Raw genomic sequence first — 26,488 nt, forward strand, 5'->3', positions numbered from 1 at the left:
GAGCGCAAATGGCAGCCGCCACAGCTGCCGCCATTTGCGTACGCTCTTGGCTTTTTTTGGCTTGCCATGATAGGCTACGTAAATACTTACGTAGCCTATCACGGCCTCCGCAGGGACACAAAAGGTGTCCCTGCATTAGCCGTGATAGGCCACATAAGTATTTACGTAGCCTATCACAGCTATGATCAGGAAGCGAATGGCGGCCACAGGGTGGCCGCCATTCACAAGTCAGCGCGGACAGCATCAGGTAAGTGCTCTGTTTCATGTGCCTTTTGTGGGTAGGGGGGCGGGGGCTTCGTTCCGCCATGGATTTCAGGGGGCCGAATGCACTGGCCTCACCGAGATCCGTGGCGGAATTCTCTGACATCCCTAAAATAAATATGTATTCCAAACTGGGCCATGACTTACTTCATTAATGTAATTACCGAGATATCGCCACGTTTCCTACATTGCACAGGGCTCCTGAGCAGAAGTGATGTGGAAAGGATTCCCTGAAGAAGATGCAGCCCCTGCTCCTGTTTAACACAAAATGGCTTGCAACATGCAGATTAAGCCTGGAAGAGCAGCTCTCGATCCGCCGGCCTCCCCCTTGTTTTCCAATGGCCTGATTTTGGCTCCAGTCCCACTGGCACTCGGCCACCTGAATCTGCTACTAATTGTAGGGGATGATGGATATCCAGGGCTGGAAGGCATATTTGATAGTGTCTGTCATTTTCAAAAGACCCTGATGCCCTGAAATTAATTATGAAAACATTGGAATAGAAATAGTTGAGAGGCCTAATTTATTTTTATATATGCTGCATATATCATGTGTTCCACTCAATAATAGTAATAACTATTCAAAGCTTGGCGGTTTTGCAAACCTTGAATTTGCCTTTACTTGCAATAATGACCTTATTTTGAAATTCTTTTTAAAGGAAAACATGAAACACAAACATCAGGTCCTCACAGACAAATCCCATGCTGTTTTGTTTATATTACCTAAAATAACAATCCTACTGCGTATCCTTCTGGCTAAGGGGAATGAGCACTGAGTAGGGATGCCATGGGTGTCCAAGTGGGGAGGGGCGTCCGGTGGATTCCCCACCGTTCAGCCTCTCGGACCCCAGTTCTTAAGCCACTGCGCTTACCAGACCTTGCTCGCAGACTGTTCAGCGGCTCAGTCCGTGAGCACCTGGCCGATGCCTGGCCCCTCAGCAAGCTGCCATTTTGCGTAAAAGTGGTGGCTCGGGTTTTCCCGTAAACGGCCCTTTTAGGGGGGCCATTGATGCAATGTTATAGTTACGGAAAAACCCAAGCCACCATTTCTCTGCAAAATAGTGGCTCACTGAGGGGTCAGGAGGCTGCAGGGTGCTCACCGGGTGCCCGCAGATTGCCAAATGGGGCAGATGGGTGGCAGCAGCGTGGTGAGCAGCCAGCAGTGTGGACGGAGGCGAGCCTGTCCGCCCCTAGCTTTGAGTGGCTTGAATGATGTTGCTGATATCCGTGACATGAAGTGAAACCCTCAGCAGCGACTCTGTGACTTGTGGAAGAATTGTTCAGAAATTAGCTCCCTCTGCTCACATTTTGAATGCTCTCGTGTGATCCAAAGCAGCAACACAAGTTTGCTCCTATAGTTCATAAGTAGTTGCCGGGTCCAAAAGATTCCACACAGTTAAATGCCAGCCCTGCATTGTACAACCTGGAACAGAAGCTGTGGGCAGTTATTTCGGCATCACTAGCATGAATTCAAAGCAGGGACAACACAACATGCAGCAAACCGCAGGCTTCGATCCATGTTTATGTTAGAACCTCAAACAAGGAGGATATGGGATGTGCAGGGCCCCACAAGATATGTTACTAACTGCAGAAAAACTCCTTTAACGTTCCTCAGAATCCCTCATATATTTTTCCTGCAAATGAACCTCCAAGTTAATGTTGACAAATGTCACTATTTTAATTTGACATCTGAGGGGGGGTTTCAAACCTTTGCCCATATGTGAAATTCCAAATTCACCACAGTCTGGGTGTAATTGGGCAGCATTCTAGTAAAGCTTTTTCTACAGAATTTTCTAATGAAAGATAGCAATAACAACAGCCATTATTATTTTGGAGGGTTCAGAGTAAAGTTGGATGCACTGCTCCTCATGTCTGCCAAAACTCTGGAGTGAATCATGGGATACTGAGCAGCTTTTTAATTCAGCCCATAACCAGCCCCTGCCTACACCCAAGCCTTAAGACTGGAGGTAAAGTCTAGCACAGCCAGGAAGGTCTAGCAAACCCCGGTGCTAGATCCCCCTGCTGTCATAGGGCTTCTTCACACGGAGCTTTTATCCTGCTATTGAGATTGCTCACTGATGGATGTTTGCCTTTAGGTGACGTTGTGAACCTCCGGGGCACATCCAGAGGTATTTCCTGGTTATTCCATCTCAAAAAGATCCAGAAATAATGAACTATCAAAGTCAGGATGTTGTGCTATTAAAACAGCCACTAGATGGTGCTGTTTCATTGAGTTCTGTGGAACAAAGAAAATTAAAAGCTTCCCCTCTTAGCAATCACGTGGTTGCCGCTGTAAACACAGAAAGGCTCCACAACGGGAGGCCTGCGGGTTTTTTCTTTAATGTAAAGCCAGCCTTAAACTCCCAAATGCAGGCAGGAAGCATTTTTTTAAAACTTTACTTCATTTTAGTGTTTCTCCACTGTTGCAGAGAAGTGCACTGATGTGTGAAATTCCAAACTGTAAGACTGTGTGTGTGTTTGGGTTCCAAAAGCAAAATGTAGCCAGCCAGCTCAGAAAAGAAAGCTAGAAAAGAAAAAAAGAAGGGGATTTGTCCAGACCAATAATGGAACTCATGGCATTTAAAAAAAAAAAAAATATTGAGTTTGACAAGGATTTCTCCTCCATCTCCACCCTATAGCCTGAGGAATTCCAGTGAAGTGACAAGTCCAAGTTTCACCAGGCTTATCTGGACTCTCTGTAAAGAGAGCGGGGAGGGGGTCTTTTTCCATCATTGTACACTCCCCTCACATCTCACAGGCAAGGGTGTGTGTTTTTCTTTTTTAAAATTTCCTCATTGGGCAATCAGCAAAGAAGCGCTTTAGTGAGGGACACTGAAAGGAAGGAACGAAGGAAAATACTCCTTTGTTCCAAGACATCTGAGGCAGAGGGGGAGGGGGAGGCAAAAACACCTTCTTTTCCTTGCAATGGAGTTTCCTGTATTTCTGGATTGCCCTGGAAGCTGATGGAAAGCAAAAGGCCCTGGATCCATTCTATAAATGATTATTCTTCCATGAGAAGCTGTGGTTCTGCCTCAGATTCATTCCAGTGCAGGTGGAATTCTCCCTCATTCCTCGCTCAAAGTGCTTCACATACATTATCTCAGCAATTCTTAGTATTATTACATATTGCAGAGCGGGTGCTGAGGCTAAGAGAATAATGGCTTGCCTAACTCTACGTAGTCAGTTTGTGGCTAGTATCTAGTCAGTTTATAGCCGAGGTAAGTTAACCAGTTAACCAGATCCTCATTCCAAAATATAACACAGAATCTGATGTAAGATGGCCACTTATGAAACATCAAAAGGGAGGACAAAAGACCCTTATGCATAGGCCTTATGCATAGAATTTGCATATGCTACTTTATATGTGTAGATGCCAATTTAGAAATAATCATTATAATTTAAATAGAAATACAGTACATCTCACCATAGTGTGGATGGCTGTGACCATGTGACCTGTGTACCTTGCTCAATCTGCTGTCCAGGTGCTCTGGATTGGCATCTTCAAGGCCTTCTGGTGGTTTGGTTCTTTATCTTTAAATCAGACTTTACTCCTTCAAAGAGAGGACTGTACCTGTAAAAGGGGCCTCTAACTGATGGCAGCTTAAAGAGGAATAAATGTATGATGACATAAACTTGTATAGAACAGAGTCTGCTACATCAGAAGCATGAAATGCTATCATTTGACAGATACATGCACACACACACACACACACACACACACAATGGGTTGCATCCAACTGTGTCCCTCTGCGAGTGGAACGGACACTGCCGACAGGTTGGAATTCTTTATTTGATTTGTACCCCACCCTTCTACCAATAAAAATAGCACTCAAGGCAGCTTACAACCATAAATAAAACTTGATTAATACAATAATAAAACAGTGCATTCAAACACAATGAAAACATAGCAACGACAGTATAAAAACAGCATGCAACCCAACAGGCCCATTTACACGCCAAAGGCCTGCTTGGTTAAAATGGCATTTCGCTGCTGGCAGAAGGACAGCAGAGAGGGAGTGAGCCCTGCCTCCCTCAACATGGAGTTCCGCGGTCCGGGGGTGGCCACAAAGGAAGCCCTCTCTTGCGTTGCCACCAAGTGCACCTCTGAGAGTGGTGGTATCGAAAGAAGGGAAACTTCCAAAGATCGTAAGAGCCCGACAGGCTCATGTGGGAGAAGGTGGTCTTTCAGGTGGTCTGGTCCCAAGCCATCTGGGGCTGTACAGTCATGACCAGCACTTTGAACTGTGCCTGGAAACAGACCAGTGACCAGAAAAGCTGTTGTAGCCATGTGCGCCCTGTAACCAGCCACAGGCAACGGTTTAGCTGCAGCATTCTGGGCCAGCTGAAGTCTCTGAAGAGTTCTCAGAGGCAGCTCCATGCAGAGCACATCGCCGTAGTCCAAACAGGATGTAACGAAAGCGTGAGAACCAAGACCAGATCAGACATCTCTAGCAACAGGCACAGATGGCGCACGTGCTTCAGCTCCACAAATGCCCTCCTGGCCACTGCCAAAACCTGGGCATCCAGGCTCAGGTCTGACTCCGGAGTACATCCAAACTGTGATCCTGAGTCTTCAGGGGGAGTGCAACCCCATCCCACACAGGTTAAGTCCCTATTCTCTGATCTGCCTTTCGACTAACCAGGAGCACCTCTGACTTGTCTGGGTTAAGCTTCAATTGGTTTGCTCTCATCCAGTCCATTACTGACATCAGACACCGATTTAGAACTAGAAAAGCTTCCTTGGATTTTGATGGGAGAGACAGAGTTGGGTATCAGCATACTGGTGGCACTGAACCCTAAAACTCCAGGCTGTCTCTCCCAGTGGTTTCACATATATGTTTAATAGCATGGGGGACAAGATGGAACTCCGAGGGACATGGCAGGCCAATGGCCACGGCGTCAAACAGGAATTCCCCGTCACCTCTGCAGCCTCCCAATCAGCTCTGGGGGGTTGGGGGACCCGCCAGAGCAGATTTTGGGGACATGCAAGGAGCTGCAGGGGGGAGGAGGCAAAGGAAAGTTCCCACTGTGCAAGTGAAGTCCACTTGCTTAACATTGGATTTAGCCCACAGATATATGCACAGGGACCAACAGAAGTAGGCAGAAAAAGAATAAAAGACAAAATAATCAAAGGTCCAGTTAGGATGGATATGACCTACTCCCAACTGGTAATGAATAGACAAAGCAAAATGAATGTGTACATAAACACTTCAAGAGGATCTCATTTTCATTTATATGCAGGATATTAATACTGACTTAGCTTACAGAGTTGTTGCAAGATTACAAGTAGACAATGTAAAGTGCTTTGAATACTTCAAAGTGCTATAAAAATGTTAAAAAATATTATGTTATTTGTGCTATGAGACACACCTTTCTCTTATATTGCTTGACCTTCTGCTCTCACTTTGTATCCCATCCCTCTTCTCCTGGTTTGTCCTGTGTGTGTGTTGGGAATGGAGGAGAAAGTTGTTCAATTCACATTTTAATGTGAACTTACCCAATTTCACACTTTCCGACCACTCTGTGAATTGAAACTCAGTTATTCTTCAAAATGTGCACTTCTCTGAATTTTGCATTTGAGTTCTGTGATCAGAAAATGCATAAAAAAATGCATATATTGCAGAAAATAATGTTTAAAAATGCATTATATTATGTAAATGCTTGGGAAAATGTGTATATTAGGCAAAAATACATACATAAATGCATATATTAGGAGAAATGCACACAATAATGCATATGAATTTTCATGTGAACTTAAAACATTTCTCAAAATTCAGGATGAGCTGAATTTACGATTGGAAAAAATGAGAAACTGAAATTGACAAATCCATCAATCCCTAATATGTGTGTATTACCTATCTATCTGTCCATCCTCTGCCAATTAATAACACTTCAAGGGTATGTCAAAATGTGCTCTGGCCCATAAAAGTGGACACTGCAATAAATTTGTGGTAAGCAAGTAGCCAAGTGCAAATATCTGCAGAAATAAGGGGAGACGCTCCTGTACTCCATAGAATCATAGAATAGTAGGGTTGGAAGGGGCCTACAAGGCCATCGAGTCCAACCCCCTGCTCAATGCAGGAATCCAAGTCAGAGCATCAAGATGGGGGCTGCCTTGCGCCCGCGGAGCATTTCCTTTCTCGGAAGAATACAAGAAGCTGCTGAATGTATGAGCTTTGAGGCTGTGCCCAGTCTGTCTACTGAGCTGTTCAAAAGAAGGTTTTCCCTGGTTGTCTAACCCCATTCAACCACAGTAGTTATTCGACTATAGTCAAGGAGTTTTTTTCTATGAATACCTGTGTGTTTCTTTTCAGATTTCACTGACGTTTTCATTAGTCTTTGGTGTGATTGTCTACCGGATAACTACAGCGGCAGCACTGTCAATGAGCACCAATGTGTCAACTAAGTCCAACGTCCGTGTGACGGTGACGGCAACTGCTGTCATCATTAACCTTGTTGTGATACTTATCCTAGATGAGATTTATGGAGTAGTCGCCAAAAAGTTGACAGAAATGGGTAATGCTATTTCACCCTTAACACTTACTTTCTGCTTCTTGCCAATCGCGTATATATGGTAAATGTCTTTCTCCCATGAAGTAGGATTCCTTGTTCTAGGACACATTCTCACTTCACATAGCAAGGCCCAACAGGGCTGGCCAGCCCTGAGTGCATGCTCCAGATGCTTCAGTATGCCTCCGAATGCCAGTTCCTGGAGAACGTGAGCAGGAGGATGTTGTCGCACTCATTTTCTGATTGTGGCCTTCCTGTGGGCGCCTGGTTGACCACTGTGGGAACAAAATGCTGGATTAGCTTGGATTGTGGTCTGATCCACCATGGCTCGTGAATTCATTCCTTTATTGTTCTGGGAGTTTGCTGTGTTCTGCATCCCATTCTTCTTTAATTCTGGTTTAACTATGAGAATGTATAGCACTAATTTCAGAAGTGGCGTGTGGCTCTTCCCCTGTAGCCCTTTGGCCTCTTTGACTGGCTATCGTGTTCTACAGTAGGCTCCTGGCCTATTTCTATCCTGTCCTCATTTGGGTGATCAAAAACATTTTTATTCTCATGCCCCAGGGATGATTCATCCTGAAGGGGATGCTCCCCAGCTCCCATCATCTTTCCTCCAGTGGTCAGTTTAATGCAACAGTGGAAATCCGTCATCCCTAGCAAACGTATACCACAGATTCATAGCTTGTAGAAACAGTGTTATTAGAATATGCCATGGAAATAGGGAGCAGGTTCATATAGTTCCTGAGAACAAGGGATTCAGAAAGTTCATCTGTGGAATGAATGATTTTTTAATTATTATTGTTACAGCCACTGGGCAGTATCCAGCGGTGTCATTCCACAAACTCAGAGTGTTAGCAGAGCTCCACTGAATCTTTCCATTGCACAGGCGCTTTCACATCATGCTTGCGCAACCCATTGTGCAACCACTCGCACAACAGGTTGCACAAGTGTACTTAACAATTGGTTTCACAAGTGTAATGCACAATGGGTTGCCCAGGCATAATGTGCAACAGGTTGCACAAGTGTGGGATGCAACTGATTGCTCAACGGGTTGCACAATGGATTGTGCAAGCGCTTCTGCAACTGCACTTGCATAAACGTAACTTTAGCTGGATTCCCATCTTGGACATAGTTTGCAACCTAGTTTGCACTAGAGCAACATCATTGGATAGTGCCATGGGTTACAACAACAACAACAACAACAACACATCAAAAGCAATATTTTGTAATCAATAAAACTATTTATCATTCTTCATAGGGCATAGGAAATTAGCTCAAAGTTTAGTAGCTGAAAAGGCAAATCAGCCACTGCCAATAACAGTCCCTTATTGTGAGAGTAAACAAAAAATTATTTTCTCCAAATCAGACCAAGCTGTTTTCTCTGGAAGGAAAAACTAAGTTTTTAGTTTAGAACTATCTAAAAACATTGAGCTGTGAAGGAAATAGGACAACAAAACAAATAGTGAGGGAAGTCCTCTACTGACCCACTGTCACACGGGCATAATCTACAGCTATGAGATACTGGGTTAAAACATCCGTCTAAGACAGTGGTTGGTTGATATCTGTTGCATCCTGAGTCTGGTGAAGACACTTCTAAGGGCAGAGTTGTAGATATGCTTCAGATAGCTCTCACAGTCAAATCTGAATTTGAACCTTGTATACCAGGGAGCTCTCATGTGAAATAGCACAGAGGCCACATTGAATGGTGACACATGGGAACATCGGAAGCTGCCTTATCCTGAAGACCATTGCTCCATCCAGACCAGCATTGTCGACGCTGACCGGCAGCGGCTCCCCGGGGTTTCAGGCAGGACCCTTTCAGCCCTACCTGGAGAAGCCGGAGATCGAACCCGGGACCTTCTGCATGCCAAGCCTGTGTTCCAACACTAAGCTATGGCCCCTCCCCATGAACACCCACTATGGACCTATTCTCCAAAAACCTGTTTACAATGAGTATAATTCATAGTGGAGAAATACTCCAAAACAAAGCTGTAATGATGGATTTGTTGGACCAGTCTTTGGAATCAGGTTGCACAATTAGCTAACTTAGCTCCCATTTGCTCTCCAAGATACAGATGGGGTAAATGGTGTTGGTCTATCTTTAATTTCAGTGACTTTTGAGAATGGTAAACCCAGATATCGATATGACAAAACTTGCTCAATAGGGTGAAACTACCTAATTCTTCACTTATGTTTTGGGGCCCAACATTCAAAGACCACAGCTGAAGTCTTCCTGTACTTGTCAAAAAAACCCTGAGAATAGCCAATGTTAATGTTCTGATGTCTCTCAGGAAGTTCCTCCTCTTCAGCTTTGCTGATGAGCCCTTCCAGTATTGTGTCTTGCCATTCAGCCTTTTGTCTGCTCCAAGATTATTCACAAAGGTCCTAGTAGCTGTGACTGCTGCTTTGCACCTGCAGTGTTTCCATATCTGGATAGCATCTTCATCTGAACCTCCAGTTTTCATCAGTGCTCCAAGGATGTGTCAGAACAAAGGATTTGTAGTGAATAAAGACAAACGTTTCCTCACTCTGAACTGAAAGATAATGCATCTCAGGGTAATCATTGATATTCAGAGGAATTAAATGTTCCTGTCAGAGGAATGGTGGAGATGGTCAGAAGGCTGATCAATCAGATTTACCACTGAAAATTGTTGCTACTGTTGGGCATGCTGGTACCCTGTCAGAATGCCATACTTTGAGCAAGATTCCATGCTAGACCATTCCAGAAGCTCCTTCTTCCCTTTCAGAATCAGACTGCCTGGTAACTCCCATTTTCCAATCATATTCACATCAGAAGTGATGCAAATGGTGGTTACAACTAGGGATAGTGGAGAAATTTGTTCAGTTCATATTTTAATGTGGATTTACCCAATTTCTTATTTTTGAACTACTATGTGAACCAAAACTCTGTTATCCTTCAACATTCGCATTTCTCCAAATATTGCAAAGGAGTTCTCTATTTTTTTTTAATTAAAAAAGTTTATAAAATGCATATATTAGGGGAAATAACATCAAAAAAAGTTTTTGCGCTAGGAAAATTTCTTGCAAAAATATGTATATTAGGCAAAAATGGATACAAAAACCACATGTATTAGAAGAAATATGCACAGAAATGCTTTTGAATTTTCATGTGAACTTTAAAACAACATCAACTCAAAGTTCAGGATGAAACAAACTTACGACTGGAGAAATTCAAGGAAGTCGAGATGAACTGAATGTAGAATTAGAAAAATGAGAAACCGAGAGAAACCAAAACTGACAAATTCGTCTGTCTCTAGCTATTACTGGTACATCTGTATTCTGAAACACCACTCAGAGATAGCACACTGATTCTGGACCACAGTGGATGCTGCCCAGACTGGGTGGTAGGGAACACTCACCATCAGGTGCCTGGCCCAGGAAAGAGTACACTGGCGGCAGCCCAGAATAGTCAGGCTCACTGTTGCAGTATTCCGGGATCCCACTGAGGGAAAAGAAGTTCCAATCCGAAGTCAGGCAACATGGCGGCCGAGGGCACTAATGTGCCTGGACACCTTTCGTGGCACTTGCCGAGGTGCGCCGCTACTCCCACTTTTTGAAACCATTAGTATGTTTTCTGACTGACAGCTGGGCTTGTTGTGAGATAGGTTTCTGTTGGTGCTGAAAACTGTGGGTTCAAAGGAGTTGTTGAGTGTGTTGGGGCTCAGACCCGCCTCTGCCTTGTACTCAGTCTTTTGGGCAGGCTACTTATGCTTTGCCATGCCCAGGATGATTTCTGCAATTGCCTGATGTGCCCCCAGCACCCAGAGGCTGCCTGCCCCTGTTGTGATCCAGAGGAGATAAGTCAGCCACATGAGGACTCTGGGGAAAAAAACAGGGAGGAGGCTCCACGAGGGGAAACTTCAGCTGGTGCAGAGAGCGGCCACCCAAGTGCTGGCGGGGGCGAGCCGAGGCGGTCAGATTATATAATGCCTGTTCCACACCAGCTGCACTCGTTACTGGTGCAATTCTAGGCCCAGTTTAAAGTCATGATTGGTTTGTTGTGTGCCTCATAAGTTAGTAGTGATTGACAAGTAATCTGTTTTTCTGTTTTTTTCATGGCAGAGATACCAAAAACAGAAAAAGCCTTTGAGGAGAGGTTAATTTTAAAGGCTTTCCTGCTGAAATTTGTTAACTCCTATGCACCAATTTTTTATGTGGCCTTTTTTAAAGGACGGTAGGTTGAATGTAATTCCTTTGCAAATAATAATATATCCCTGTTGTAGCATTTGAACAGCATACATAAGGCATATGCTCTGCTTACTGACTTCTCACTACTTCCTGCCAGGGTATGGGGAAGTTGGAAGCAACTAGAGGTGAGGAACCTGTGGCCCTCCAGATGTTGTTGGACTCAACTTCCATCAGCCCCAGCCAGTATGGGCAATGTTTAGGGAAGATTGGAGTTGTAGTCCAACAACATCTGGAGGACCACAGGCTCCCTGCTCTTGAACTAGAGAGAATCAGATTGCTGCTGTCTCCAAAGGTCCAGTGGGAAGCGAGAAGTATTGTCCTCCTCCCCCCCCCCCCCGGGTTTCCTGCATGTTGCTAAAGACCTGGATTGGGAGGGGGGCTTTCTCATGCTCCGCACAAATTGAGGGACTGCTGTTCCTCTGGGTTCCCTGTGAAGGCTGGGGCTTTTCCATTTGTGCCAAATGCATTGAGGAAGGACAGGGATCTTTGCAAAAGTGGGCAGCCGGTGCCAGCACTCCACCTTTTATAAGTTAAGGGGGCCAAGTCACAGACACAGTAGATGTTTGTCCAAGGGCCAGAACTGAACTCCACTGTAGCCAGAACTGAACTCCACTGTAGTCCTTGGAGTTTACTTAAGAAAGTGGTGGTGACCAATAGTAGCAGCAAAGATGTAGGCTATTCAAGACGTAACTCTGATTTCTTGCCGATCACATTACCTGCAGACATGCAGTTTTCTACAGCCTGCTGTGCTGAGTCCACAGTTGCCCTCTTTCAAGGAAAAAGGCAGTCATCAAGCATTTGCCTTTTTAATAATCACTTAAATGTATGCACATTTCATTTTGATCAAAATACTATATTTCTGATTTTGAGATTAATATAAAACTATTATATAACAATATTTACAACTAGCTAAGGCTGCAACCTGGGAGTAAGCCCCCTTGAACTGAATAAGGGTGCCAACAGCTGGAAATGAGTGGTGACAGCTGGATTAAGACATATAGCTTTATGTCCGTCATCTCGATTTCCTTCAGTTCAAGGAACAGAGAATTTTAATTTTGATTGAAATGATACAGATTTTTCTGATAGTGATTTAATCCCTCTCTGTATGTATATATCATTCTTAGGTTTGTTGGTCGACCTGGCCATTACGTGTATGTGTTTGCTGGTTACCGAATGGAAGAGGTAAGTGCCTAAATTTACATTCTTACTTTGAATATTTTTAGGCCTGCCAATACTGAAACAGATCTGTTGTACTCCCTAAAAGTGCATTATATTTTCTAAACCTCATTATCAGCAAAAAGGATAGGTAATACTAGAGACATCGCTACAATTCCAGATCATTCTATCAAATTGGTTAGCAGGAGATTCACGAAAAAGGGAAACAGGCTCCCTCTTCTTCCCTCCCCACCTGCACTATGGTAGGCTTATCCTGGCATTGTAAATTTGATCGGACAGGTTTACTTCAAATCAGCAAATGAAGCAAAAAATAATTATCTCCCCAACGCTAGAAGCATCTCCTCTCCTCTCCTCTCCTCTCCTCTCCTCTCATAGCCCTCTGGTAGCCTCCTCTGTAGTATGTCTTGCAGGCTGAAGTCACAGCACAGCAGAGTCCTTCCTTTCTGTCCCAGTGTCTCAACTCCTGAAGTCTGCAAATGAGTGAGGTTGCAAATTCCAGAAGGAAATCCACCTCTGCCCTTGCAGTATGACAGTCTTCCTTGTCAACATGATAAATTGATTGGAAATGTCTAACCCTGTTTTTCAAAAATGTCCAACTGAACATGTCCAGTATATGATCTCAGATCCCAGGCAGCAGCCAAGTCAGGAGAGCAGGAGACTGTGGGGTGGGGAGAAGGGGGTTTATACTCACCTTCATCTGGGAAAATAACATATGGGGCCTCTCTTTCTTTTGTTATTTCTTTCTTTTGCCATCTATTAGTGATGGAAAACTCTCTAGTCACCTCCCCCCGCCCCCGCCTTGCAGTCCAATCCTTTAGTAATCTGAAAAACCTGGATTAATTCACAGGACATCCACAGGACATGCAATCTGGGTATGTTTTTAATAATTAAGCATTGGGATCGCACACTTAATGATGTATTTTTTAAAATGAAGATATAACAATAACAAACAAAAACAAAAAAGGGGGGAGGCACAAAGGGAGGGGAGAAGAAAGAAGGAAAGAAAGAAAGAAAGAAAAACATATCATAAGAATGTGTATACACAATAATAATTTACATCACTTTTAATAAAAAAAAGAGGGGAAGAGAAGGATCTGACACTTCTATTTCAAATATATACATTAATATAAGCACTCCATATGTCTAAATAAGCTTCCATACCAGATTGATGGCTGTAGGAAATATGTTCAAATGTAGCAAAAGCAGTCAGATCATCAGGTACCGGGTGTTTATTAGGGCTGTGCACAGACCCCCCACTTTACTTCAGATGCCACTTCGGACCTTCCAAAGTGACCTCACTTTGCTTTGGACCAATTTGGACCCCATCCCCTTCGACTCTGATCCAAACTGATTTGCATGGAAAAACACAAATGGCCATAACTTTTTCAGCAGCTTTCATGATACATACATGACATTTGGGAAACTCTCAACCCCCTGGAAGGGTGTCTACCTGCCAAATCTCAGACAATTTAGCCCAGTAATTTTTGTTCAAGGCCCAGGTGAAATTTGATTTTTTCAAGGAAATCTCTCAAAGCAAGAGCTATAACATTTCACTGCTTGAACAGAAGTGCATGAAAGTTGGGGAACGCACAGCCCCCCTGGAGCGCATCCCACCTGCCAAATCTCAGACAGTTTGGCCCACTCCTGTTTGTGCACGGTGCAAGTAAAATGTGCTGTTCTCAGAAACTCAAACCACAGTTCATAAAGGGATAAGAAAGAAAGACGTTGAAGCGGTGAGAAGGTCACTATCCCTAACCTCTGCTGTAGGTTTCTTTGAAGTGCAAATAAACCCTTTCCCCTAATACTACTTCCTTATTCATAGTCAATAACCACAGGGTCTCTTTGGCTGAATTGCCTGGGAAAACACTGGCTGGTAGGCAGGAAGCAAACAAAAAGAGCAACCCTGCCAGGTGGGCATATTGACTTGAACAAAGAGCAATGATAGTGGTCTGCTGGACTGAGAGAGGCAGGAAGCAACACAGCAACCCTGCAGGAGGGCACGGCAGCACCTCGCCCACCTCTGCCCCGCCAAGACCCCAAAGATGCTTCCTATTGGGCTTGCTTGCTTTGCAACACACAGTGTAGTATTATATTATTTAAATAATAGCTGTTAATGTGTGTAGCCCTTTGGCCACTGTGTTTGGAAATGTGGGCTGTGTGTGCTCCTTTGGCACACACTGTTTGCTTGTCCACACAGCACAAGCACACACACACACACACACACACGAGCAAAAGAAAAGCAAACACTAAACTACAAGCAAAGGTGTGGGGGGGGACTAAATATAATCCTAATGGAAGAGAAAGGGTTTTTTTAATTTTAATATTATTTTTAGGGAAAAGAGATCAAAACTGGGAAGGGAAGGAATACAGGAATTCAGAAGGGGAGGTGGATGGGAGCCAACAGCAAGGAAAGGGAAGTACTGTATATCTATATCTATGTGGATATATATATAGAGAGAGAGAGAGAGAGAGAGAGAGAGAGAGAGAGAGAGAGAGATGTATGTGTGTGTGTCTGAATCTAGGCAGAATCAAAAAAATAAGGGCAAACTAACAGTTGAGAGAGAATTGGAAAGGTGTGTTGTGGGGCGGGTGGAGATAAGCAACTACAGGGAAATTGTCTGGATTTTTAAATGAACAAACAAAAGGAATGACCGTCAAACCTATTGCAGAAGGGTAGGGAGACACTAACATAGCTGTCATAGCACACGCTTTCTCCTGGGCTTCGTTCTGCCAAAGGAGAGTGGGAAGGGTTAAGGCTTCCTCTGCCCTGCCCGGCAGAGACTGGCGCAGTTGCTCCTGGTCTCCGCAGCAGAGGCAAGATAGGACTGGAGCGGAGAGAGACTTGCCATGGAGCTTCCCTCTCAGCTCCTGCCCCATGCTGCTGCTGCCACCACCATCACTGCACACAACAGCAGGTCCTCAGGACAGTAGGAGGCTGCTCAGTTATCAGGCGGCTCGCGCACCCCAATGGATTGTCTTGCACGCCCCCCAGGGTGTGTGCACCCCACTTTGGACACCACTGCTCTAGCTTCTAGTCCTCTCCTCTCCAGCAACACCACGTCTCTCACAATGAGCAAAGGGAGGCTGACTCACAGCAAAGCTCCCTCCCTCCTCCCCCCCTCCTCCATGTGATCTTTCCCAAGTTGATACATTTTGGAGACAGCCTGTCTGGCCTGCTCAGAAGGCATAAGAAGAGCTACGAATCTCTGAGGTGGACGAGGCACCTCGTCAATGAGCTGCTTTGGTTTGGGGCACCTCATTGGTATTCTGATCTGCTTCTAATCACAACGAGGCACCTCCAAATCAGCCCACTTCACCTCGTTATTCAGGCTTTAGACCGAAGCGGTGCACAGCCCTAGTGTTTATCCTTCCAAGCTTGAAGCATAAGTCTCTTTGCAGCTGTATGGGCTCTAATCCCCATAACACAGGGATGCAATTTATAAGTGCATGAGCATCTGCTGTCATCACAGATTTTTCAAGAACAAAGTTTATATGAGCAAAGACTTCCAACCAAAAAGAAGCCACTACAGGAAGTGCTCACATCGTGTGCCCCATGAGGCCTTGTCTTTATTACATCGCCAGCATCTGGCAGAGTGAGCATGCTTCCTCTTAACAGCCCTCTGTGATGTCCAGTATATGCGAGACCTCAGTTTTTGTTGGATCAGCATGCATAGTGATGTCATGGGACAACTGGGGCTATAGTTCTTGTGAAGCCCAGCCATCCTCGAACACTGCCTATGCATGGGAATGTGCAGGACTCCCCTTGCGATCCCCTACCGGTCACTAAAAGCAGCTGCTTACAGAAGCAATAGGAGCAGCATCACCCACTAGTTGGTTTCCTTACCTATATTGTATTAATCTGCTGTTTTTTCTCTACCACTTTAGTGTGCTCCAGGAGGCTGCCTGATGGAACTTTGTATTCAGCTGAGCATTATAATGCTGGGAAAGCAGCTGATTCAAAACAATATCTTTGAAATTGGAGTCCCGTATGTATTAAATCACAATCACACTTGCGTTACATGTCATCGGGCTGGTTTGGGTTTGTTGAGATCTATGGAAATATTTCCATTGGTCATATGGGGGAGCTGGACTGAGAGCTAATTTAATCAACGTAAGGGGACAGTATATTAGATTGTGCTAAAGTGCTGGGCTTTTATTTTCTCTTACAGAAAACCTGAGTAAACCAATTAACATAAATTGTCTGAATGTCTTTTTTAAAAAGAGCATTGTGTAACCATTTTGGGAACTTGAGTTGTGTTTGTTGCATTATTGGGAGACATTTTAGAAAGGATTTCAGAACATCACTGAATATGAATGGCTGGAGGGGCCACAACCATGGCCTTTCTTCAAAATAGGGTTGCCACCCAATTTTATCTTAGGCTGGAAATCAAGACAAATTCAGAGGGTCTTGCAAGGGCAATAATATCTGAGAAAACATAAGGGAAGCCAAAAGAGTCTCAATAAGACCAGTGAATTTTTCATGGGGGGTTTCTGCATATCCTTAAATAATCATGGAGTTTTATCTAAAGAGACATTTCTAGAGCTGAGCCAAAATTTCACCCAAAAAAATCTTCTGAGAATTTTTCTGAAAATGTTATTTTTTAGGGTCCTTCTGAAAAAGAGATCAGTTTTGCAGAATATTTTCCAACTACTCTCAGGCTTTTATTGTGATGGCTACCATTTTTTCCTCACAATGCCCCACAATTGGATGCCTGTGGCATTCTGGGGGATATAAATCGACAGGCAGGCTGTCATCAGAAGAGCTCTACCACTCCTGTTGTTGTTACCTATATCAACAGCAGCAGCAGCAGCAGCAAAAAAAACCCCAACCACCCGTAAGAGGAAAAAGAAGTTGTGCCACTGCCATTTCTAATGGTGAGCCCCTCCACCTGAAGCTGTTAGAGCATTTCATTCTCCTTGGATAATACTTGGCAAATTTAATTATTTATTTAGTACATTCCTAGTAATGTTCTCTGGGCAGGATTGCAACCAGTTAAAAAACTAAAATGTCATTTTAAAATACAGTTAAAATTATAAATACAATACAAATATTTAAAAGAATAAAATAGAATATAATGCAAAACAATAAGCAGCACAGGAATCAATAAAACAATCATAACAACCTAGAACCAGGCCTCTAAAATGCCTTAGAGAAAAGAAAGGTCATTGCCTGCTGCCCAAAAGATAACAACGTAGATTCCAGGCAACCTCTACGGGGAGTTTATTCCACACATGGGGTGCCACTACTGAGAAGGCCCTCTCTCATGTAAACAGCCGCCTAGCAGGGCCACCCGGAGGAGGGCCTCTGAAGTTGACCCCCTGCCCCTTTCACTGCACACAAATATAGTGGGGTGTTTCAAGAGGCGATTTTTGCTTGACCCTAGAAATTTCAAGGCAAATTTCTTAGTTGCTACCATTAAAAGACTATGCTAGATATATTACACAAACAGCGTATTCTTCTTCGTGGTCTCTGGGCATCTCACGTATGGGCTCTGTGCCTGCACAGAGCCTCGATTTGGGAAACTTCTATAGCTGAGGATTGTTTCGGCGGGAGCCCTCCTCCATCATCCTACTGCGCATGACACAGCATGTTCCCACCTGCGTCCTCAGTCCCTTTTCGACCACCTAACTGGCTGCCTCTTCAGGAACGTCGCTGTCTTTGAGATTCCCTGGCTTGTTTGTGCTGAAGTAGTTTAGGGATTTTTCTTCACTTTCTCTTATTCTTCTGTTGTTTTTGCCTTCTTCTTCTTTTAGAAGTTATTAACGTAGTTAGGGTTTTCATTGTTTCTCTGTCTTGCGATCTCTGATTGCCGTGGGGCATGTATGGCAGCAAAGGCTCTGCTGTGCAAACGCATGCAGTGTGGTAGCAAACTATCCCCCACTGATGGCCATTTGCTTTCTTTAGTCTGCCTTGGGGAAGCTCATGTTGTACAGACCAGTCCCCACTGTATGAGTTTTGTGAAACAAGCTAGGCATAATCGCTCCGACTGTCTAAAGGCAGTACTTTGGAGAACAGCTTTAGAGGCTGTGGATTCTAAAAAGCCTCCAGCAACTCGGCCATGTGCCTCAGCTACTCCAACGGAAATGCAACCTTCCTCTCCAGTCCATCCTCAGTCTCCAATTCTAACCACAGGGCGGTCTGATCCGCCTACTTTGGGATGTTCCTTAACTACTTCCACTACTAAAAAAGCTTTCTAAAAAGGCTAGTTCTTCAAAGCCATCCCTGGAGGCTCAAATAAAGAGGAAGAAGACCGCAGATAAACATGACTCTGAGCCTAAAAGGCCACATCAGTCTGTGCAGGCTGAAATTCTGCCACTGCCACTGAAGCTTGATGGTCCCATACCAAGAGCTCCATGGGTACCGATGTCGGTCCTGACACAAATGGCATCAACTTCTGAGGAAGAGATAAAGGATCTTCCATCACCAAGGGTGGTTAATCGCCTGCAGAGGCACTCCCAAGTGCATCCAACTTTAGAGCACACTGACTGCCAACACTGGGATTTTTCACCAGAGTCATTTTGGTCTGAACAGTCAGGGCTGCATAGGCAGGAGTGGTATGACAGGGAATTTCAGGTGAAATCTAGATCACCTATGCGTGAATGGGACAGATATTCCAACTGGTCCCTCTCTCCGTGAGCCTCTTATCTATCAATATGATGATTGGCAGGCTTTGGAGGATTGGGAAGCCTATTTTGATGGAGCCCAATATTTGGGGGCAACTTCCCCCAAGATCTGCTTCATTTGAGAACTACATCTTCCCTGGCTTGGATTCCAGCAACTCAACATCATGCTGTTAGTACTGGTCCACCAGTGAGCTGTCCCCTTCCATTAACACCGTCTTTGGTACAGATTGGTGCACAGATGAGTCAGGACATGACCAAGTTGCTTCTCCACAGTTGGTAGAGGATTACCAATCAGACTCTACATCGTTTTCGTCAATTCCACCTTCCATCTCATCTCTGGAAGACACTGTTGGCTCACAGGAATGATACAGGAGCGTCTCCATTGGAAGATTCATTCCAATTTACAGACCAGATTTCAAGGATGGTGTAATCACTCGAGATCAAGACACAGCAGGCCTTCGGAATCTTTATTTGTTTGTTTATTTATTTATTTCATTTCTATACCGCCCAATAGCCGAAGCTCTCTGGGCGGTTCACAAAAATTAAAACCAAACAACACACAATAAAACAATTTAAAATATATAGAACATTAAAACCACAATATAACAATACAACCACAATAAAACCTAGCAGCAGTGCAGGAGTTTAAAATACAGATTTAAAACAGCAAAGATAAAAATTTAGAAAGCTAAAATGCTAAAATGCCTGAGAAAATAAAAAGGTCTTCACCTGGCGCCGAAAGGAATACAATGTAGATGCCAGGCGAACCTCGCTAGGGAGCTCATTCCAGAGCCGGGGTGCCACAGCAGAAAAAGCCCTCCTCCTAGTAGCCACCCGCCTCACTTCCTTTGGCAGGGGCTCACGGAGAAGGGCCGCTCAAGGATCCGGTCTTTGATGTAGTATATACCGAAACATCAGCAGCAGTGGCTATTTTCTGCCAACACTACTCCAGACTGTTAAGCAGTCTTGGAAGGTGCCTTCTTCAATGACACCCACATGGAAATGCTTAGAATCCCTCTATAGGGTACAAGAGAAAGACACAGGTTTTTTGTTCGTTCACTCTCGTCCAATTCTATTATTGAGAAAATCCATGCCTTGCCTGCACATAAGGAGGGACACCGATTAGACCTTCTGGGTCAGAGGATCTACTTTTCAGCGGCGCTGGGACATTGAGAGTCTATCAAGCCACAGTGTCCCAATAGCAGTTATTCCTGTGGGAAAAGATCAGTTCCCTGTGTGACAACCTACCTGAGGACCACAGGGAACTTGCTCGCCTGTTCCAGGCTGAAGAAATGAAATCGCCTAGGCAACGAATCAGTACTACACCACACCAGGCAGACTGTGAGGCCGACGCCGTGGTGAGGACCGTGGCTCTCAGCAGGCATGTGTGGCTCCGCTCAGCAGGCTTAACTCCTGAAGCACGGTTTCGTATTGAAGGACCACCATGCCGAAGATGGTGACGGTCTTTCCAGCGCAAAGGCAGACGGAGCCGTGGATGACACACAAAAAGCCAAAACGACTGCGAAGAAGATGGGGCTGCAACGGCAACAACCGCCCCCATCACGCAAGACCAGACACTTGTTCCAGCAACAGCCCTTCTGTCCATCTAGCCAGTGCTCAGACCGTTTTCATCAGCAGCAGCCCCAGTGAAAGCAACAACTTTCTAGCCGTTTCCACCAATCCTGCACAAAGACTAACAACTCTTCCAAGTGGAGGCTTTGATTCGACTCTTTGACTTTCCAGCAGCCCTCTGCTGTACAGGTCCCTTCTATCTTGTTTCTTTCCAAATTGGACATTTATAACATTAGACTCTGGGTCCTGGCCTGTCAGGGTGGAAACTGAGCCCACAGAGCCCCAGAGCAGTTCTGATTCTGAGGAGGAACAGCAATCCGTGGGAGAGGAGCTCGCTCATCTCTCACAGGCACAGCAGCTGGCAGAGATTCCTCCTGCCAGCATTCCTGGGATAGATAGTGACCCTGGCAGCGAGAGAGCGCTGGAGGGGGGCTTGCTGGATGCTCGGCGCAGACGCAGGGAGCGACGACAGATGGAGGGCGTGGAAAGGAGGCATAGCGCTCGTTTGGCACGCAAGCAACGGTCGCGTCCTGAGGACCCAAAGGAAAGAGGGAGGATCTCTCCCTAGTCCATAAGTTCAGGGTCTTCCCGTGATTCTCCTTCAAACGGGGACCAGCTGCCTTACCTGGAGCTTAGGCTACTCTGCTATCTTTCCCCAGTGCTGTTCCTTGCTTTGGCACTAGTGAGTAGTATCTAAAAGAGTCATAATGGAATAAAGTCTCAGAAAGAATCCTCGTCGTCTGTGTCCTGAGTTGGCTATTGGTGGGGACGGCAAGAGGCAGCTAGGGCACTCCCGACATGGCCATTATCCAACATGGCTATAGCATAGATTTTGAAATCTTCCCTCCTGTTGGTACCATATGGGTGACTACCCTGTCAGAAGTTTTAAGGGTGGAAACAGAGTCACTGTTGAAGAATGGCACCATAAAATGCATCCTCCCATACTGAGCAATATTTTTTTTTCCTCCCGCTATTTTATGGTACCAAAAAGAGATGGAGGACTTCAACTGATATTGGCGCACAGAGTTCTGTACAAGTTCATCAGAGTAAGGAAGTTTTGAATGACCACACTAGCTATGATTCTGCCACACCTTTGTCAAGGGGTACAGTTTGCAGTAAAGACCTCCGGGATGCCTATTTGTACATTGCCATCAGTGCCTTGTACAAGAAGTACCTCAGGTTCGTCATCAGAGCTGACATGTTTCAATTCAGCGTTCTGCTATTCGGCTTGGCAACTGCAGTGAGGGTTTTTACAAAGTGCATCTGTGTGCACATCTCAGAACTCAAAGCATTTACGTCTACCCTTATTTGGATGATTGGTTAATAGTAGCATCATCCCGGGATCATCTCATCTGAGCACTACTGGCTGTTCGAAATCTTCTCAATGCACTAGGTCTGTACATTGAAAAGAAGTCCAAATTGGAACCGACTCGGGTAATAGCATTTGTTGGAGTTGGAATGGGATCTCTGCTCGGGCCTACCTTCCTTGGGATTCGGCTATGTCTCTTCCCATGTTGGCAAACTTTTTTGGCACCGCAGGACAACAGCCTTTCACATCCAGTGTCTCTTGGGTTTTATGTCGGCTCGGCTATAGTCTCAGTGGTAGCTTGAGTGAGGCTTCAAATGCAACGCTTACAAAATTGGTTCCTAAGGATTTTTCCCAGTTCTGCCAATCCTCACTAGATGAGTTTGAGAATACCAGACAAAATTGCATCTACTCTTTCGTGGTAGTGCGCAACTTGCTTGGGGGCGTGCCATTTGTTCACCCACAACTTCTCAGATGCTAGTGACTGATACTTTGCTCCTAGGTTTGGGAGCACATTGTGACCCTCTACAGATCCAAGGCAGATGGAACAGTAAGACAAGGTTACAGGCGCATATTTGCATATATGCAAAATGGGGCCGTGAATCGCCCATACATGCAAGATTGCAGGCATTTCCTTGGGGCTGTTCATGGCCCCATTTTGCATATACATGAATGTGCACATTTTTACAAATGCACATATTTGCATATACGTGAATATGCACATTTGCAAAAATGCGCATATCAGCATGTATGCAAAATGGGGCCATGAATGGCCCATATATGCAAGATTACAGGCAAGCAAATGCCTGTAACTGTGTCTACATGGACAATTAATGGCTCCAGTTTGCATAGACACAAATACATGCATTTTCACAATCCCCTCCCCCGCCCATGGTGATCACAGAGCTCGACAAGGTCACCCAGGTGAATGCGGGCAGCTTGTCAAGCAGCAGGGAGCTCGAGTGCAGGTCCAGGAGCATGCAAGCAGGGGCAGGGGCTGGGCAGATGCCTGGAGAACCTGGATGGGGGGGCACCCGCCCATCCCTATGTTCAGTTCCTCAGACACAACACCACAGTACTGTGGCATCTCAGCAAACAAGGGGTGACACATTCCTATCGTCTTGTTACCAGAACTGTCAAGACCTTCAACTGGGCCATTCTGAAAGGATCGTTCATACAGCCCTACATATAGCAGCAAGGATAATCTCCTAGCAGATCCATTCAGTTGCACTTACTTTTCATCCCATGAAGGGCAACTGGACCCATGGTTGCCCCTCTCTTCAATCTAGTGAACAGGAACTTCATACGTCTCCCGTTGATACCGACACTGTTAATGAGGAATCGAGGTCACATCTGACATCTGACATCCAGAGCTAGGGACGCTCATGGCATGGAGAATTCATCAATGAGGAATCAATTCTCTGCTGACATTCAAACAGTGCTGCAAGCTGCACATAAGCTGACCACAAGGAACGCGTATGCAAACAAATGGAAGACTTTCATTAAGTTTGGTTTGTCTAATAAATTTGTTTTGATGTTGGACTCTTTGGATGGCATACTTTCCTTTTTCCATTCAGTGTTCCAAAAGGGACTCAAACTCGCATCACTCCAGGTCTATTTATTGGCCACATCAGCTTATCACAAACCTATATTCAATGACGTTTATCGGTCATTCTGAAAGCTCTGGCTTCGAAACCGTTTGTGCTGATGGCAAAGACCGATCTTCATCTCCTTTCATGGAAAGTTGCATTCCTGGTGGCTGTCACTACAGCACGGAAATCGAGGGAATTGTGCGCCCTTCGAATTGATGCTCCTTACCTGGTGTTTCATTAGGACAAGGTAGTACTCTGCCCTGACTTCAATTTCCTACTGAAGATGGTATCCTATTTCCACCTCAACCAAGACGTTGTACTACCAACTTTTCTTTTTTCATCTCTAGCTTCACCATTGGAGACAGTGTTGCATACCCTGGATGTTCACTGAGCACTGGCATTCTATAAAGCCAGGACAGTAAGCCACAGTGGCTATTCGTTTGTTATGGGGGATCCAAGAAAGGGTTTCCTGTGTCATCACAAAGATTTGCCTCTTGGACTGTGCACACCATCAAGCTGGCAAATGAACCTGCTAAACTCGAGCTCTCGGGACCAATTAAGGCTCGCTCCATGCGAGGCGTATCGACTTTGAGGGCTCTCGGGGGAGGAGTGTCAATCCCAGAGTCATGCAAAGCAGCTTGGTTGAAACCGTCAACCTCTATTTCTCATTATAGACTTGATGTTTGAGCAAGAGAGGACTGCAACTCTGGCCATGCGGTTCTGTCTTCAGTACTTCAACAGGACATCGTGCGGACACCTCTCTCCCTCTGATAAGTCAACTTGTTAATCACCCGTATGTGTGATGCACAGAGACCACAAAGAAGAAAGACAGGTTGCTTACCTGTAACTGTACTTCTTTGAGTGGTCATCTGTGCATTCATGCACCTCCACCCCCGTCCCCATTTCAGTATGTTATTCTCTTTGGTTTTCGAGGCCAGTTAGTTGGTCTCAGGGAACTGAGGAGCCAGGCGGGAACCTGCTGGGACGTGTGCAGTAGGACAGTGGGGGAGGGTTCCCACCAAAAAAAAATGCTCAGCTATAGAAGTTTCCCAAATTGAGGTTCCGTGCAGGCACAGAGCCCATATGTGTCAATGCACAGATGACCACTTGAAGAACTACAGTTACAGGTAAGCAGCCTGCCTATATTGCATATGATAACTAAGCTAACTCTGTGATAAGTGTAGTGTGTAGATTTTCTGTTGGCATGAACTGAGGCCTACATGCATATATCTAACTAGGCCTTGATTCACACAAAATATACAGCGGGAGAGTAAGTGCAAGCCCAAGGCTTGCTTATGCATCCTACCATCTTTAGAATGTACCCACTGGGGCTGTTTGTTAATCAACTCCTTCTAGGTCTGCACAGTATTGACTAGGGATGTCAGAGAAATCCTCCATGGACCCCAATGAGGCCGGATTCTATTGAATCTGCCCCCCCCCCGAAGTCCATGGAGGTTTGGATCTCTTACCTCCACCTCCCCGCGAAGTCCTTGCCGGCTGGATCCTGCCTGCCACTGGCTCCGAAGCCCCAGCGATACAGCCGCCATTGCTGTATCGCTGGCTGGACTGATGGACTGCAGACGCAAATGGCATCTGCTATGCCATTTGCGTCCCTGCTCTTTGACGTGATAGGCTACGTAAATCTTTACGTAGCCTATTGCGTGAAAAAACAGGGACTCAAATGGCGTATTTGCATCCCTGTTCCTTCGCGTGATAGGCTACATAAAGATTTACATAGTCTATCACGTCAAAGAGCAGGGATGCAAATGGCGTCCGCTATGCCAGACGCCATTTGCGTCCGCAATACGTCAGTCCAGCCAGCGATATGGCAATGGCAGCCGTATTGCTGGGGCTTTGGAGCCAGCCAGCAGCTCCATGGAATCGCAGTGGAGCAGAGCTGGCCGGCGAGGATTCCAGGGGGAGGGACGGATCACTTCCCCCGCCCACGGACTCCCCCCTGCCAGAACGGCAGGTAAGTAATTCATGCATCCCTAGTATTGACCTAAACAAGCTCTCCTTACAGTTACTTCAAGGGGTCTGATCACAGGGGGATCATATGAATCAAATGGAAAGGAGGGCCGCACCAGTAATGGCCAAGAAACAAAAAATGAGAGGTGAACCTCTGGCTGGTAATGGCAAATTCATTAAACTGCCTGGAAGTGACCAATGCACATTGACAAATACATCTTCTTCAGAGGTGATCCCAGTCAAGCATTCGACCTGAGAGAGACTTTTTTCAAAACTTGAACTCTGGAAGAGCATCTTGTAGGAATAGAAGAATATATAGAATAATTAACCTTGACGAAGATGTATTTGTTGAAGCACCTCTCTATTTCCATTCTTAACAAAACTAAGAACATTCAGCCAAGTTACCCACACTCCAGGACTTTTCATGAAGTTTCACTTATTTGTATTTACTTACAAATACCTGTGATTAGTCCCTCTTTCGGCTAGATTTGAAAGATAAAACTTTTTGTTTAAACAGGAAGCTAACAAATAGATCCTTCACTCCTTCATAATCTCCCTTGTGTAGCGTGCATACTTCACATTCAAGGGTTTATTGCAGGCTGTGGGGGGAAAGTTTCTGGCAGCCCTTTGTTAAGCTCCTGGCAGCACAGGATTAACCTGGATTTTCACCTATTCACACAAACGTGTTTATACAGTTGTGTGACTATGGGCCCGTCTAAACGGAAACGCTTTGTGAAGCGATCTGGGCAAAATCCGCACCTTCACAGAGGCGAATTCGTTCTTTCCACGGTGCACGCAGTGCTGTATTCCCCCGCGTCTGCGGTGCACTGGAGCGCCTCAGGCGGGGGCGAGTCCGCCACAAGGGGAAATGACTGCCGGCCGTTGTGTAGGGGCGGGGCAGCTGATGAGCGGAGGCTGGCTCCCCCTCCCTCCGTGTTCAACAAAGTGCAGTGGAGGACTTGCTCACGAGTAGGCATTCGTGACGCCCCCCCCCCCAGCTGCACGCATGCACTTGTGAGGCGAGCAGGCAGCTGCCGCCGCCCAGGGACAGAGCAGAATGTGCAGGAGTGCAAGAGCCGCTGAGACCAGAGAGCGTGGAGCTGGCGAGGAGGGAGAGCGACAGGCGCACTGTCTTTGATGCATATTGACTGCCCAATCCACAGGGCCCCCCCGCCCCCACAGGCTCCATGAAGTGCTTCTGAGTACACGTTCATGAAAATCGTCCGCCCTGGCATCCCCCCTTTCTTATATACAGCTTTGAATCAACAGGCGC

At 45.5% G+C, this 26,488-nt stretch overlaps 1 protein-coding gene across 1 annotated transcript in view; it reads left to right on the forward strand.

The window, feature by feature from the left end:
* The window catches only part of ANO2 (anoctamin 2), a 290,238-nt gene that overhangs the window by 221,530 nt on the left and 42,220 nt on the right, over nt 1-26,488 (forward strand). Inside the window, exons 16-19 of the mRNA XM_084811922.1 lie at nt 6,573-6,774; nt 10,852-10,963; nt 12,102-12,159; nt 16,039-16,139. Of these exons, the coding sequence (XP_084668048.1) occupies nt 6,573-6,774; nt 10,852-10,963; nt 12,102-12,159; nt 16,039-16,139 (473 nt within the window). The remainder of the gene's footprint in view (nt 1-6,572; nt 6,775-10,851; nt 10,964-12,101; nt 12,160-16,038; nt 16,140-26,488) is intronic.

This window comes from Heloderma suspectum, chromosome 7 (genome assembly GCF_057233095.1).
Source record: "Heloderma suspectum isolate Gila_16-S chromosome 7, 16-S_ref, whole genome shotgun sequence".
Lineage (NCBI taxonomy): Eukaryota > Metazoa > Chordata > Lepidosauria > Squamata > Helodermatidae > Heloderma > Heloderma suspectum.